This window comes from Patagioenas fasciata, chromosome Z (assembly GCF_037038585.1).
Source record: "Patagioenas fasciata isolate bPatFas1 chromosome Z, bPatFas1.hap1, whole genome shotgun sequence".
Lineage (NCBI taxonomy): Eukaryota > Metazoa > Chordata > Aves > Columbiformes > Columbidae > Patagioenas > Patagioenas fasciata.
Window position 1 is genome coordinate 7291673 of NC_092560.1, and position 17728 is coordinate 7309400.

Below are 17728 nucleotides of genomic sequence, written 5' to 3' on the forward strand. Positions count from 1 at the left end.
TCCTCCCAAGCAAAACAACAGAAGTTGTCACAAAGAACTCAGTCACTAAAGAAATATATGCAGTAAATGTAGTTATTTTTTAAGAAAAATAGATTTTTTCAGAGTAACTTAAAAAGACATGTTTTGTTGACAAACATGAAAGTCATAACAATATAGGCTCAGATTTCCACAAGGTAACTGTTGATTCCATGAACAGAAATTAAAAAAATAAAATAATTCCACTCTAATCTGACACACAGTAAAAGAGGAAAATATTAACTCACGGATCTCAAATGTAACTTAAGAAATGTGGAATCATCATAAAAGGAGTGATTCTAATGGGGTCCTGTGGGACTTGTCTTGTGCTATTTAAAATTTTGATTAATGACCTAGAAACAATATATAATTATTATTGGTGAGGTTTGAAAATTACAGGGAAGCAGCACATGAGGATGGATCATTCACACAGATTGTTCTGGTTGCTGTATGCAACTAACGTATTTTAAAAAACTATGTTATATTTCAACTTAAAAGGTTAAAGTGATCCTTGAATATATAACCACAAGCACTCGCCAAGAATAGGAAGGTTTGAATTTCAGAGTGATACAACGTTCATTGTCTAATTCTGCCCACAGACGAAAAAGGATTTTTATATACTGGAAAGGATGCAGAGGAGATCAACACGAATTATTAAAATATTGGAAAACATGTCAAATAGTCAGGGAGCTCAACATGTTTTGGTTTTACAATGACAAGGTTAGGGATGAATTGATCTAAATCTAAAGTACCAAAACACAGGGAGTCCTGATAAAAGAAGAGTTCTCAGCTTAGTAGACAAGGTACAGCTACCAATGGCTGGAAGATGAAGCCAGGCAGTATAAGAGTAAAAGTAACAGCTTGTTTGTTTGTTTTTTTCAAATTCTATTTTAAGCATAGCCAACCGTTCGAATAGCTTGTTGAGCACTGTGACTGTTTTCCTACCATTGGGAATTCTGAAAACGAAGACTCTGTAATGTCTTAAAAAAAGACATTTCTGATTAAAACACATATCATCTCAGGTAATTCTATCCCTTTGTTACACAACCAGTGGCACTAGACCATCCCAGCAGTTGTTTCTGGATTCATGAACCATATTCAATACACGTACATACATTCAATACTATACGCTCTCATAAACCAACAATGCACTATTTTGTTCTTGGACCAGCTGTGTAAAATGCCATTTATTTCACGTGTTGTAAACCCTCCTTAAAGGATGTTCCAGCTTATGGTGGTTGTCAACAGCTCAAAAAGGCCAGCAAGGCTATCTAAAAATTAACACTATTATTATTTTACCTTGCTAGTTCTCCACTCCCAACCATCTCCTATCTGCTGCGAATGTTTAATAAATTCTTCACAGTACTCCTTGAATCTTCTTTCTTCCAGAAAGAAGTCCTCTTCACCTGCCATGCTACAGGACACCTGCAGAGCAAACCAGATGTTAGTACCGACAGACAAAACAAACACTTAAAACTTCCACTGAATTACAGCAATTGAATAGTAAAATATCAAAGGACTGGGGCAAAATAACCCTCTTTCTTTAAAAAGACATGTTTCTTCAAGTATGCTAGAGAATCACAGATACATAGAATGGCTGAGTCTGGATGGGATCTCTGGAGATTGTCTAGTCCAATCCCCCTGCTCACAGTAGGGTCAGGTAGAGCAGGTTGCTCATTTCCAGTTGGGCTTTGATGGAGATGACACAACTCCTCTAGGGAACCTGTTCCAATGTTCAATTACCATAGCAATTAATAATTTTTCTTCTGTATCAATAAAAAAAATATGTACCAGTTCCCGCTCACCAGGTATTTATACACAGTGTAAGAACCCACTGACCATTCTCTTCTCCATGCTGAAGAGTCCCAGTTCTCTCAGCCTTGCCTCCTATGTCAAATACCCTTAATCATCTTTGTTGTCCTTCACTGGACTTCATCCAGTAAGACTTTGTCTTTCTTGTATTGGGGAGCCCATAGCTGGACAGGGTATTGCTGTTTCTGATCCACTTCCTTAGCAGTATTGTCTAACCAGCAACCAGAAACTTGAACTCACTTATGGGATACTTCTGTGGGCCTACCACCTTTTCCTTGGAGAACTGAGCAACTCCACAGACGGTTAACAACTGTAGCGTTCGTGGACACAGAGTCCACAGGATGGCAACCAGAGTTCAGCTGAAGCAACTGTTCCTGTGCATGCCAGCAGTACAGCTCTCAATGGCCCAACAACATGGTTTTGAGGGATTAAAGCTTCAAATAAGCATTTTACCTACGCCATGAATGCTTCCTTCCCAGGGTCCTAAAGATAACAGAACTCTCTCAGAGAACATAGCCAGATTGATTTCCCCGCCCTTTCAAAGAGGATGTACCACAAAGATGGCTACTTAGATGTGTTTATAGACACCAGGCATCACTGCATATGAATATTCAGCAACTATTAGAACTAGATCATTTTTTAACAAGAAATATAAAGGACATGGTGCCCCATGAAATATTCATTTTTTTCAGGATCTGGCCCTAAATAACATTACCCAGTCTGCCCATGACATAGATTATTTATCTAGTGCTTTAAAATAAATTCTTCTCAATGGCAGCTAAACGAAGTCCCTGTTAATCTGTTCATGCTACCTGGATGTCAAGAGGGAACATGGAAAACAAGACACTGCAATCCCATAATGTCAGGGGTTGGAAGGGACCTCAAAAGTTCATCCAGTCCAATCCCCCACCAAAGCAGGAACACCCAGCTGAGGTTCCACAGGAAGGTGTCCAGGCGGGTTTGAATGGCTGCAGAGAAGGAGACTCCACAACCTCCCTGGGCAGCCTGGGCCAGGCTCTGACACCCTCACTGAGAAGAAGTTTCTTCTCATATTTAAGTGAAACCTCCTGTGTTCCAGTTTGTACCCATTACCCCTTGTTCTATCATTGGTTGTCACCGAGAAGAGCCTGGCTCCATCTTCATGACACTCACCCTTCACATATTTATAAACATTAATGAGGCCAGCCCTTAGTCTCCTCTTCTCCAAGCTCCAGAGCCCCAGCTCCCTCACCCTTTCCTCACACGGGAGATGCTCCACTCCCTTCAGCATCTTTGTTGCCCTGTGGACATTCACCAAGCAGGTCCCTGGCCTTGTGGAACTGAGGGGCCCAGAACTGGACACAGCATTTTCATGTCTGCTTCAAGCAGAGCTGTATTCTCTGGGAAATCAGCCCCTACAAAGAGATCCCAGGCTGCTGGCACCTGTGCAGGACGCATCTCCTTCTCCAGCTCCCTGGACAAGGGGGACAAGCAGACCCAGACTCATCCGCACAGGGGCCCCAGCGAAGCCGGGTACCCCCGAGCCGGGCCGACTCACTCTCCCCCCGACCCGCCCCGCTGGGCCGGCTCCCCCACCGCGGCCCTCGCCCCCTCGGACCCCTGCGGCGGGGGCTGCCGGCCGGGCCAGCCTGGCGCCGTGTGTGGGGCGAGTGCGGCGGCGGGCCCGGGGTGAGGCGCGGGACGCCTGAGGTGAGGGGAGGTGAGGGGAGGTGAGGCGAGGCCCGGCGGAGGCCTCGCACGAAGGAAAGGGGGTCGCGCCCCCAGAGAGGGGTGCACGACGGGGAAAACGAGAGGGAGAGCGGGCGGGAACGGCCCCGCCGCAAGGCGTCCCACGTACCGTGCCCGCCTCCGCCCGCCGTGCCGCGCACCGCCCCGACCGGCACGCATGCGCGGCCTCAGCGCACGGCGGCCGGCGGTGGGGCGGGATACGCATGCGCGGCGGGAGTGGTCCCCAGTCGCGGGGCGGGGTCTGCTCTGGGGCGGGGTCTGTCCGGGCGGTGGGGCGGGACCTGCTGGGGGCGGGGTCTCCCCGGGCGGGGGGCGGGGCCTGCCCGGAGCTGCTGGCGGGAAGCGGCGCTGACGGTGGGGGTGGCGGTGTCGCCAGCTCTTCATCCACGGTGTTTGAGGCGATTTATGGGGCCATGAGACGTGAGCGCCCCCAGGAAGGGCCCCCCTCTGCCCTGCTGTCTTGTCAGCTCACTCCTCCCGTCCCCATAAAGCGTTAGTGCGAGATCTTTTGAGTCGAGTCTGGACTCCCTCCAGAAGCTCGAAAATGCCAGCGTTGTCTGAACGTTTTGCAGGCTTAATCATCCTCCTCTCCCAACAATATAAATTTATAATGTTATTACTTTTCCCTAATGAACATGAGGAGAGGGGAATGTGAAATTAAAATGTCACCTGAGCGCTGTCTTGTAAGGTAATGTAAGGGGTAAGTAACTCAAACTAGCCTGCATGAAAATAAGAATAAATACAGGGTCTCACCAAAACCGTAAGCTTGAGCTATTTCCAGGAGATGCCTGATGCGTATGCCAGTGTTTATTTTGTTCCCCAGCTGTGCCCTCTCTTAGAAACTGCTTTTAGATCTGAGAATCCAGTAGGTGCACAGCAGCTATTTTGCTACATAAATGTTAGAAGAACTGATTTTTAAATTTACGAGTCTATTAAACCATACATTTTTCAGTGGTAAGGTCTTGTCTGGCGTGACTCAGCTATCCAAACTGTAGCATGTGCAGAACGCACTATATTTGGATAGACTTAAGTGACATGTAACGTGTTGGCTTTACCCATTTAGCTGCGAACTGCCGTTTTAAAGAGTTTTGGCCTGTTGCAGGAAGAGTAAACAAGAGCTGTCCCATTGGCTTTGGAAACCGTGCTGCCCAGGGGGAGCCTCCACATGCAAACGGTGCTTTGCTGTAGCTGGTTGTAATGTGACATTCTCCAACTTGTGCAATTCCTAATTTGCCTGTAATTTGCTGGGTGTGGAGAGCTCACAAGGGCCAAAGATTTTTGCTGGAATATTCTTGAGGTAAACCAATTTTTCTTTGTTCTCAAAATTCTGTTTTCTAGATTTTGGCTGTTGGCAGCCTAGTTCTTCCAACATCTGCCATGACTCATATTTAAAGATAATTTTCACTGCTCTTTATTAACAATTAAATGTTCCATCTGAGTCTGTAGTTCTCAACACTAGATATATATAAGAAAAGTTTTGTTTCATAAAGGTATTCTGGAGAAAGATTAATTATGTGATATGCTTTGAACAGATTTTGATACCACCATAGATTACTATTTTGACTGCTTATCCTTATTTTTGAAAGCAGTTTGCATAGCTTGGGTGACGCCATTATAACTACAAGTTGTGATCCTATAGTCATTATTTAATCATCAGAATTAATTATTTATATTGTTATTCACTGTTTCTTTAAATGTTGGGGGTTTGAAATTTGGTAAGTAAACACCATGTTGTCATCCAGCCCTGAGTTTTGAAATAAGGCTTTTACATTGTGGAATATATTCAGTAAGCCATTTTTGCTAGCAGAAAATGCCTGTGGTATTGAAAAAATGTCACGTAATGTGCACTGCCTTGGAAGCTACAGCTCCTGATTTCTAATTTTAGCTTTGTTACTGTCTCTCTGGATTTTCTTAGGGAAGAATCATAGGGTTTAAGACATAGCTCATTTTAAAAGTGGCTGATAGGGCCCTGATTTTACATTGAAGTTAGCAAAAGGAGTTGCCATGACTGGTAGTTTCCAGAAAACTAAGCCATAGTTTCCATATACTCAGGTTCATTTACCTTATTTAAAATTGTGAGTACACAGGCCCTGTAAAAATCAAGGACATCCAGTAATTAGGATCTCAACACCAGCGATTATTTTTAAAGATTATATAGGCTTTAGCCATACAGCTGCAGTATCGCAAACAGGCAATATTATCTATGGACCTTAAACTCAACAGGTACAATGTTAAGTAATTATGTATTGTTAAAAATAATAAACTGATTACCTGAATATGCCTTTTCAGGACTTCATGGCCTCCACATGACGAGCATAAGTAACTCTTCGTGTTACAGAACTTAAGGTCTAAAACACTGATCTTTGAAAAACTCTTAGTATCCATATGTTGATGCAAACAGAAATACAATATATGTCTATGTAGACAGGATACTGCACCTACTAGAGGTGGACTCTAGAATAATCCTATTGGCAAATTTGGGCTAATAGTTTCAGTTTTCCCTGTCCGTTTCAGTTTTTGCCTGTTTTCAGAGCAGATCAGACTCATGGTAAACTCTTACACCATCTCATATCAGCTTGGTCACCTCCAGCATTTTTGCCAGGGCATTTCAGTACATGTCAGTGATTGACTCTTTATCCAGGCAAATACATTTGCTGTAGTTCTAAAATTACGTGAGAAGGGGTCCCAACAGGGGCATTTCTCACCTTTCTCTTCCATCTCTTGCCTGTACTCTGAGTAAATGCTTTGGGTTTCCATCTCGTCTCTGCATTACAAAGGCATTAGTAGTCCTGTTCCTGTGTCACTTCTTAGATGTTAATATAGTTAAAGGAAATAGACATAATAGCTCATCAGACCAGTTTGGCTTATTCTAGATATATCAATATATACATACTTATATCTGTTTGCATTAATATATATTTGTATTCATATACATATTTCAATATATAACATTAATATGTATTATCACATATTGATAATTTTTAAGAGTAAAATAACAGTTGTTGTAGGAACTTTGTTGGCTGGAACTTTTAGAGCTGAACTGAACAAAGATCATGGAGAATAATCCTTCACCAGCCCAGCAGTGAACTGTGTGATCTCTAAAAGGTCTTTTTCATCGCTTCATCCTGTTTTTTGGTCCCAAGAAACATTCATTCAAAACCCATTTATCAGATGAGCAGTTCAGGCAACACTGCACTCTCAAAAAAAAAACAAAAGGTAACATTACAGCTCTCAGACAACAGAATTAATATGATGTGCATTCAATTTCACAAATCCTCCTTAGTATGGTTCACATCCAGAGTAATTCACAGTAATTCTATTTTGTCCACTTTTTTTTTTTGGATTGCTCTTAATTTCTAATGCTGAGCAACGTTGTTAAACAAAAGGAGATAATAATCTATTATTGCCAGTGCCTGGCAGTACCTGGGTTGCAAAGTTTTGTAATAAATGCATATTGCCAGGTAAGCCAAACAAGAAATAACAGTACAAAGCAAAATACTTGTGAAAATGTCTTGTGAGGCTATCGGACAGACTGCTGAAACCCAACATACCATTTGTACAGTAACAAGCAGCTTAATTTGCTGTACTGATACACCAGGAGCAAATGTACTATATCTGCCATTTAAGAAGGATTACATATACAGGCAATATCTGCAAAAAAAGAGAAATGCTAGACTTCATTCCAGTTAAAATTGATATTAGCAAACATTCACCATGGCTGACTGCTTAATATAAATCTCTTCATTGTCTGTCATTAAATTAATAGCGCTTATGGAGATTTTGCACCAATAATACATAAGAACTAAAAGTAAGATATTCTGCATTCTTCTGCTTCATTTGTTTAGGAGACTTAATAGTTGAAATTCCCCTGATAGAACTTGGTAGGTGGAGAGTTACTATTTCAAAATTGTTAACAAACCTTATTTTCCAGTAATCACTGTAATATTACAGTGCTCTTATCAAGTAGACAAGTAACATTATTTTCCTTTTGCTGGCAGAAAAAGTGGAAATAAGTAACTTGTTGGAGTCTGTGGTGACAGCGTTGGGCTCACAAATGAGCTGAATTTTGTAGATGCATTGTCTGTGCCTTCAACATCCTTGCTTTTGGTCCCTGTTCTGAGGGAAAGTTCAAAAGCAAACAAACTGAGAGGTGTACAAACAGCATATGTTTTTCATGAGTATTTTTATTCCACTCCAGCAGCGTCCAAGCAGCCCTGAAAACAGTGCTAGCATAATGCAGCAATTGTTGCCACCTTTGGTTTTTGGCAATTTTTCCTACTTCTTTCTCAGTATTTTATTTTATCTTATTGAAAAGCTTAATAATTCTTCCAGGCTTCAGATTTTTTTTTATTTGTTTTGTATTCTCTTTCTGCTACTGTTATTCATGTTCCATTCTTGTTTTATTTGTTTCTATTTCCTATTAGACCAATACCTATTGAAATCAACTTGAAACAGGCTGCACGTGAAATAGTCAGGTCATTAATATAAAAGGTAATAGCAGTTGAAGACCACAAAAATGTTGCTCCTAAGCAGTGAAATTGGATTTAGGGGATGTTGAGAATAATGAAGAGGTCTAATTGATATAGAAAGGTGATACATTTTTAAATCAGCTTACAAGTTCATGGTCAAAGTGGCATTAAAATATCTGCAGATGGTGGAGAAAAGGTCATTATAACACAGGATCATATGGAAGTACAATAAAAGAATACTATTAGAACCTATAGTAAATATATATTGTTGTAATAAATAAGCAAGTTACTGTCTTTATCTCTTGTATTAAACCAGCAAGCCTATGCTACCACTGTCCAGTTTGCTAAAATCAGCAAATCAGAAACCAGTTCAAAGTACAATGTGTGAAACACTTTAATTCAGGATGCTTAGCTAGATCAGAACTAGGACGCATTTTACACATATAAAGTAAATAAATCCTAGTGCTAAGCTCCAGAGTAAATGATCCTAATTATTCAACTGGTACAGGTCTGCAGGCCCACATATAAAATTAGCAGCTCATAATTAACACTGAAGTGAGCAAAGACAGACAGGATTGATGCTAGGAAAACAGGGGTTTATTCTGATTCCTCCAAAATATTAGGAACCCAAAATGATATAATGTAACATGCAAAGTTGTGTTTTGAGAGTGTTTTCCTCAGATGATAAAGGTCAAGAGTGAAGCTGGCTGGACAGGAAATGACAGGCAAGAGCAGACCAATTATCATTTACCTTGTGTAGGGCTTAACTTGAATGTTTATTGTAACAGTTAATAACTCTGTTATTTAAGGAGACTAACTGAATTGACAAATGGAAGGGAATTTCTTCATGAATTAAGAATGACAGATGGTACATTTTTTTGTAAAGCAATTCAACAACTATCCCAAACTGAATAAAATAAATGAAATAAATGAAATAAGGTAAAATAAGATAAAATAAGGTAAAATAAGATAAAATAAGGAAAAATAAAATAAGAAAAAGAAAGAAAAGAAAAGAAGAAAAGAAAAGAAAAGAAAAGAAAAGAAAAGAAAAGAAAAGAAAAGAAAAGAAAAGAAAAGAAAAGAAAAGAAAAGAAAAGAAAAGAAAAGAAAAGAAAAGAAAAGAAAAGAAAAGAAAAGAAAAGAAAAGAGAAAAGAAAATAGCTTTCACCCTCCACTACCACCTTTGCAGAGAAAAAGATATGGAGAAATCGTCCATGTAGAAGCCAAGCAAAAAGTACTACAAGTAGGGGTGGACATCACTTAATATTACTGATCATTGGTCAAAAATGGCAGATTAATTTCTATCATTACAAGACAGATGCTTTTGAACAAATGAATAGTGACAAAAATTCAAATTCCACCAAAATGCATAAAACATCACATTAAACAAATGCTAGGTTTTAATTAATATGGTAGAAGTCATAACATGAGTCTAACACCTGGTCATATTTACTCAGAGACTGCGGGTTCCTCTTTCTGACCAATCTGACTGGTGTGCAGCTACTAAGGAATTGTTGAGTGGGAAAGGACATCAAGAGGTGACATTGTCTGTCACCAGGCATTCCTGACCGGGGTGTGCGTCCTCATCTGGGGAGGTTTATTGCTGTGACTCTTTTGTGCTTCATTCTCAACCGGTGCAAGAACATACTCAGAACCCTCATTTCAGGCTGTCTGGGAGACAAACTTTCCCTTACAGTCACTCTACTTTTTGCTGGCTGAAACACTCCCTTCAAGGCTGTTTTCCAGTCCATACCAAACCCTTTTCCTGCCTCGGAACCCCCACTGACCGTTTAACGTACAGCCAACATCATCATGGGAGGTATGCCTGTTAAAATGTATTTATGTTCAGTTCAGTGCACATTGTATCCTAGCAAGTGTGACTTAATGTATGTTATTCATGTCACAGCATTCTAACCATACAACATCCTATACAAGGGATGTCTATGATCTATATGTTTGATTTCAGGATATCTGGGGATCATCACAGTTGTCCTTCCAGGAATTAGATTGTTCCTCAGGTTTCATTTTACCTGATTTTCCCCTTATAGGACCAAAGAAGGAAATAAATGGCTTTCAGAGACAAATGCTTTTGTAGCTGAGCAAGGTCCTGGATCACTCTGGAGATCCTAAGGCACTGCAGATGCCTCCAGTTCATTCTTAAAAGAGTTAGGCCAGACAAAAGAGCAATGTGCTCCAGCTCAGTAAAGGCCTGAGGGACGATCAGGACAGTGTTTTGGACAGCAATGCAGGAACTATGGCAAGGCCAGTGACACCAAAGTAATGAACCCTCACACTTAAGCTCACAGGCAAAATGAGGCCTTTCCCAGGAATGTTGTCACCCATTGAGTATTACTGCTCCCTGTTATTTTATTAACAAATAATTTCTCTTATTAGAGATCATGAAATCCTTCTGTAACTGCATAGGTCCCCAGAGAAAAATCAGCTACGTACCTAGCAATGGAACAGCAGAAGTGAGGCGTGCATTTGGCTGACTGAAGACACGCTGCTGCTGTGAAAATACATTCTGATGTCACCTAGGTAAGAGCTGTGGACATGACTCTGGACTTCAGTATCCTAAAAAAACATTTGTTAGGCTATGAATGTGAAGCTAAAATATTGATTTGTGCTGGTCAGAAAGTATCCCTGTTAACACCAGTGCAAGTTTCTGAATGGTGGATTGGAGATACTTCTGTAAGAAATTTGCAAGTTTACTAGGAAAACATGTTATTAAATACCCCACAAGTGCAGGACATTAGCCTGGTGATGATCTTTCTGTTGCCAGTTCAAAGCCACTTTTGAAAATGTAAGCTAAATAGGTGCAGAAACAAAGTAACCTAAAATACTGAACTTGAAGTTAATAAGCCACAGTGAAAGCAATACCTAAAACTGCAACCAGACTGAATGAGAATTGTGTCTGCTGCCCAGTGTGTCCCTTGCCTGTCCTTCCCAACACCTCCTCTCATGGGTGTTGCCCTGGTCCAAGCAGGAGGTTGAGTGTCCTGCCCTCTGTCCACGCCAAGGCTGAAGGTGCCGGGTTCACAGGATTTCCAGACCCTGCACCATTGTGTACAGCGAGGAACGGTAGGGGTTTGCGCTTGCACAGCCCTTGCACAAACCACCGTAGCTCTGGTTCTCGGTGAGATCCACTGGAAATTTACTTGACAGCTATACAGTTCTCCTTCAGGCCTCTCCTCCCTGATGTTAAAGCTTTTTAATGTTTTATTACCCTCAACAATTGGGGCTGCCAAGTTCTGAAACGGCCTCTCCGGCTGCTGTTTCCAGAGCGGACAAGTCAGCTACATGGGCCCGTGGTCACACCAACCAGGCTGCCTCTTCGGTTTTTACCTTCTGTTGTAAATTCCCTTTCATAGCTGCCAAATCCACCTCCCATATTCCATACTCAGTGTCGCCTCTCAAACACTTTGTCTGCAGTTCATTCTTATTTTTTTGTACAGCTGGACTGTTCACTTTTTCAGCCCTCTGGATGGCATAGCTACCTATGCTTATTTGGAAGCGCCTGCCCAAGAAATGGGGAAAAAAGAAAAAAATAGTATTTATAGGTATTTATACATAAAGCACTGGAGAAAAGCTCCAAACTATATTACCTTCATCAGCATAAGATTGTGGCCTCTATCTTAACATTTTTAGTTTACCTCTTTCTCCCATTTGTGAGAAATCTAGCAAGTGAATAGCCTCAGCTTTAGAAGAACATTATAATTCTAAAATTACTCTCATCATACAGCATGTGTTACATGTTGAAAATAAGGCTGATTCCTAAAACATCATGTTTCATAGTCATGATTCCTGCTTTCTAGACTTACTACCAAAATCATAAATTTACTGAGTGGTTCAGAATGCAAGACAAAAATTTCATTTCAGCCCATGATGGGGTTTTCATTGGGATATACAAAGATTTTTAGAAGCCCAGTGGAATAACATCATATCAATCAACAGGGAGTGTAGAAATCAGTCTGCTAACTTTGTTTCTTCGTCAGTTTGGATTCAAAAAATCCTTGTTGTCCAAAAAATATAGATAAGTGTCATCTGCCAAGACTGGAAAAAAATCAGAAGCCATCCTGATAAAATGATGAAGTCAGTAGTGAGCAACTGACCATTCAATCGACTTAGTGAGCTATTAATGAAAGGATTTTTCTTTACACTGCAGAAAGGACCTGCTGTTTAAAACGAGCAGATAAGCAAGTGCTAAAAGATCATCCATGTACTAGGCTTCACAAAATTCTCTCAACTAACATTAGTTAATACATGACACTCGTGCTTTTGTTTATCCTTATCTGAAAAAAGCTAAAGGCTTTTTTAAATTCCCTTGAATTATTATACTCCAGAAGTTCACCAGACCTTCAAAATTCAAGTCAGCTGTTAACTTACTGAGATATTATCAGATCCAGTTTGTATTTTTTCCCCCAGAAAAAAAAAAATACATTTATACAGACAAAGTTTAACTTTCATTGCATATATCAAGTAAGACAATCTTTTGAACGATGCTGGAATACTTTCCTGGCCCTAAAACTGCTGATGATTACCATCAAAAGAAGTGAGCACAAAAAAGGATTTGTAGGGGTCCAGTCCTCCAAACTGCTGTCAGTAGGATTTCAAAATCAGTTATCCTGCAGTCTCTGTACTCTTTTTTCCCCCCCTAACACTCACCTTGTAATTTCTTACTTCTTGTGTACAATTCCCAAATGCACTGAGACAGCTCACCAAATCTACCCTGGCGTAAGAGGCTGTAACTCCACTTTGTTCACTGAGGTTGTATTTACCTATAACGCGGGGGCAGTGCGGTGGAATATTTCATGCAGGGAAGGCGTAGAGGTTATCCAAACCACTGCCAGTCCTGAGCTTCAGCCATTGTACTTTAGCCACGTGCAGCATTTTCACAAGGTAAATCATACAATAAGAGTCAAGGAAAGTCAGGAAGACAAGGGAATGAAGAGCAGACTGTCACTGAAATTGGCATGATCTATTTAATGAAAGTGCGAAATGGCACACTTTAGCTTCACCAGCTTATCCGTGTCAGCTCCCCTAATCTGTACACGGCACTGACAGCTTCTTAACGTAACAATGAAATCCACGGGCCAAACTCACAAACTCTGTGTAACTACACCAGAGTCAATGAAGGTATGTCAGAGTTAAATTAGCCCAGCAATTACACTCCATTATCTGGAGTAATGGTGGGGCTGTACCACCTGATGAATGACAAACCTGGATAACACAGGTATTGTGGCACACAGCTGACAGCATCAATGTCACCATGCTTGGAAATCACTGAGATCTGGCGTGGCTAGTGCAGGCCCAGAACTGGAGGTGAAATGACTTCTGCTGAACTTCTGGGTGTTTCTGTACACAACTCCAAAGTGCTGCCAGCCCAGCACACATTGCAGAGTGAGCATATCCTCCGCAGGCACAGAGAAGCACAGGGCAAAGGTGGAGGAATCAGATTGCGCCTAGATGGATTTACTAGCTCCATCTCAGCATCAGCCAGTTAGGTAATGGAATAGAATCACAGAATAGTTTGGGTTGGAAGGGACCTTCCAATCTCCCTCAGTGCCACCCCTGCCATGAGCAGGGACATCTTCACCAGCTCAGGTTGCTCAGAGCCCCGTCCAGCCTGGCCTGGGATGTCTCCAGGGATGGTTCATCCACCACCTCTCTGGACAACCTGGGCCAGGCTCTCAACACCCTCACTGGAAAAAATTTCTTCATCATGTCCAGCCTGAATCCCCCTCCTTTAGTTTAAAAACCATCACCTTGTCCTATCACAACAGCCCGTGCTAGAAAGTCTTTCCCCTTCTTTCTTATGGGCTCCTTTTAAGTACTGAGAGGCCACAATAAGGTCTCCCTGGACCCTCTTCCGGGCTGAACACCCCAAATCTCTCAGCCTGTCCTCCCAGCAGAGCTGTTCCAGCCTCTCATCATTTCTGTGGCTCCTCTGGCCCCTCTCCAACAGGTCCATGTGTGTCCTGTGCTGAGGGCTCCAGAGCTGGACACAGGACTCCAGGTGGGGTCTCACCAGAGCGGAGCAGAGGGGCAGAATCACCTCCCTCCACCTGCTGCCCACACTCCTTTTGATGCAGCCCAAAGTACAATTGGCCTTCTGAGCTGCAAGTGCACATCGTCAGCTCATGTCCAATCCCTCATCCACCAGTTCCCCCAAGTCCATCTCAGCAGGGCTGCTCTCAATCCCCAGTCTGGATTGATACTGGGGGTTGCCCCGACCCAGGTGCAGGACCTTGCACTTGGCCTGGTTGAACGTCATGAGGTTCATAAGGATCCACTTCTCGAGGTCCACACAGAATCAAAAAATCAACTGCACCCCTGTGGTCCTTGTAGCTGGAGGACAATGCCAAGACATGATGGCTGGATTTGCACAGTGCCAACATGGATTATAGGGTTTAGGTGATATATAGCTAAAGTGTAGCTTATAAGCTTGCTCTAAAGTGAAATGGGCCACATCTGGTACTTATTGTCCACAGATAATTGAGAGTTAACTGGATATGATTCAAACTAAATCATGTTTAAGAGACAGATTTCCTTTTCTAGGAATTTTCATGAAAACAGCCAAATTCAAGATGCAAAGCCAAAGTAAGATGTAAATTTAAATTGTGGATCCCCCATGTACAAAGTACACATATTGTATGTGACTATAATTTAGAAGCCAGAGAGGCAGTAATTCCAAATGTGACAATAGTGGAATGTACCCCCAAGCACCAGTCCAAATGAGACCCACCCTGCAGAAGTGAACTGGAGTGCAGTGTTTTCCCAGTCCCATTTCTTTTGTCTGCCATCCTGCAGGCTGACACAAATCCAGGTCATTTCATCCCCTTTATTATCACACTTCGTAATTTTTCTTGTTCTCCAACCTGCTCACAGTGAAATTTGGGGTTATGGATGGATTGTTCCTCCCCTGTGAGGGCAGGATGAGAGAGCTGGGGTTGTTCAACCTGGAGAAGGCTCCAGGGTGACATTATTGCAGCATTTCTATACTCAAAATGGGGGGCAGACTTTTCAGCAGGGCCTGTGACGACAGGACAAGGGGTGATGGTTTTAAACTAATGGAGGGAGATTCAGGCTGGACATGAGGAAGAATTTTTTGACACTGAGGGTGGTGAAATCCTGTCCCAGGTTGTCCAGAAAGGTGGTGGATGAACCATCCCTGCAGACATCCCAGGCCAGGCTGGACGGGGCCCTGAGCAACCTGAGCTGGGGAAGATGTCACTGCTCATGGCACTGGATGAGCTGTGAAGGTCCCTCCCAACCCCAAATATTCTGTGATTCTATGATTCTATGATTTTGTTTATGTAAAAAACATTCTGATATATGTTTTTGATATATGTTTTCAACAGCACTTATGAATGTTGTCTGTCTGGTAAACATCTTCTTATTTTTTTTTAGGAAAATGTTTAGACACGGAAGCAGCTAGAAATGGTGGTTAGCACCCTGGGAGATGACAGGTATACAGAAACTGAGAAGCAGCTGCTGTAACCTGTTTTATCACCTGGAGCATTACTGGAGGCAAGTGATGAGGGTCCATCTCTGCCACTACCTCCCTCTGTCACCTTTGGCAGGTTACTTGCTTCTTGCTGTTATTTTCGTCTAACTGCAGAATGAGGACAAGGATGATAATGTGATAGGTGTTTTGAAGATTATCTCAATAGTACTTAAGGCCTTTTCAGACACTCAAGTGAAAACATGCATGTATAGAAAATCAAAGTATAATTATTATGAAAATGTACATTATTGTTTAGAGTAAAAGGGAATTGAAGGCAGGATGATGAAATAATCAGACCACTGGAACTGAAGGATTTTGAGACATGATATTAAATAAGTGAAAAGCGGAACACTTAACTGACCTCAGGGAGGGATTTCCTAGCAAGTAATGCTCATCTCCTTCATCTTTTTTTTTTCTTTTCATATTGGTATCTGAAACAAGATGTTGCAGTATGATTGGAAATAGGAAGCTGTAAAATAGTATTTTAAGGATTCAATGCTGTAACCATATTCACAGTCCCAGCAAATACAACATTAACAAGGTAAATCCAGATTTAGGTCCTTACTGTTTTATTATTATTGGTTATATCATCAGATAAAGGTCTACTGGAGACAATATGAGATTATTATAATTGCAAGACTTTTTAATAATTATGTAATCAAAAAGTACCTGAAGATTTACCATATTAGGATTTATTAGAGGTGAAAGGTCCAAACTAACCCACATTGCCCTCAAATACCCTGGCTGCTCCTAAAAGCACCAATGTTTCTTCTGCAACTAATGTTCTTTTTCAGAGAACATTTAGTACTTCATGAAATGGAGTACATACAGCTCAATCCAGAAAAGGCTAAAAGGATGACATTTATAAAGCGCAGGTTGCCACAAATCAGATTTAACTATAACTGTACTGTGCATGATATAAAGTCAGACATAAATGAGATATAATGCTAAAAGAGTGGAAGTTATATTACCCTACATTTCATTTATTGAACTTTCCTTAATTTATCTGCTTGTTTGGATTACACAGTATCATAAACATTCCAGTAGCAACCCTCTAGTTGGGATTGCTATTTATAGCGTACTCTCTCTTCATTGGATGCCCCTCTGCATTAGTTTCAATGAGGCATTAATTAGGCCCTTAAAGCAGAATTAAGATATCTTTAATAATTTAATTTAGATACAAATTTTACCCAGTATTCTTTCAAAAGACAAACATTTTTTATAATTCTTTGGGACTGTGAAAGAGGGTACATTTCTAAATGTTCCTCTCTTACATTTTCTCCTGGCTTTCTTTTATGTATTTTGGGGCTAAACAGCCACCATCTCCACCAATTCAGGATTTCACACATGCACATATTTAGCCATAAGGCAATTCTGAACTTAAAAAATTAAGCACACAGCTATTCCCTGTAGAACAGAAGATTTCTTTTGCATTCTAAATTATTTCTGTCATGATAGCCAGGGGAACTACATAGCTCTATGTGATGCTTAACTAGAGTCAGACTTTGCCGCTAAATTGGTGCAAGATGGTTTCGGTGGATGGACTCTTAGATGGTGAAGGACTTGGCTGAATTCCTGCATTCGAGTAGTTACAGTCAATGGCTCAGCATTCAAGTTGAAACCAGTAACCAGTGGTGTCCCTCAGGGGTCTGTACTGGGACCAGTACTCTTCAATGTCTTCATCAATGGTGCAGACACTGAGATCAAGTGCACCTTCAGTAAGTTTCCAGATGACACCAATCTGAGTGATGCAGTTGACGCTCCTGAGGGACAGGATGCCATCCAGAGACCCGGACAAGCTTGAGAAATGGGTTCGTGTGAACTTCCTGAGGTTCCACAAGGCCAGGTGCAATATCCTGCATCTGGGTCAGGGCAGCCCCCAGTATCAATCCAGGCTGGGGATGAAGGGATTGAGAGCAGCCCTGAGGAGAAGGACTTGGGGGTACTGGGGGGTGAGAGATTGGACATGAGCCAGCAATGTGCACTTGCAGCCCAGAAGGCAAATCGTATCCTGGGCTGCACTAAAAGGAGCTCAGCGAGCAGGTCGAAGGAGGTGATTCTGCCCCTCTGCTCCGCTCTGGAGACCTCAGCACAGGACAGACATGGATCTGTTAAAGAGGGGCCAGAGGAGGAAACACAGAAATCATCAGAGGGGTGGAACAGCTCTGCTGTGAGGAAAGGCCCCTGGAGAAGTGAA

At 41.7% G+C, this 17728-nt stretch overlaps 1 protein-coding gene across 8 annotated transcripts in view; it reads right to left on the reverse strand.

The window, feature by feature from the left end:
* The window catches only part of ATG10 (autophagy related 10), an 88200-nt gene extending 84865 nt beyond the window's left edge, over positions 1-3335 (reverse strand). For 2 of the 8 annotated variants that reach the window (XR_011736345.1, XM_071801753.1), the window contains exons 1-2: positions 3250-3327; positions 1315-1440 (exon numbers count right to left, since the gene is read on the reverse strand). Coding sequence is in view for 7 of the 8 variants with exons in the window: in XM_071801753.1 (XP_071657854.1) it covers positions 1315-1440; positions 3250-3264 (141 nt within the window). In the remaining variant the exon portion in view is untranslated. The other 6 variants (XM_071801754.1, XM_071801752.1, XM_071801749.1 and 3 more) reach the window with 5 other exon arrangements.
* Between the last annotated feature and the right edge of the window lie 14393 nt (positions 3336-17728).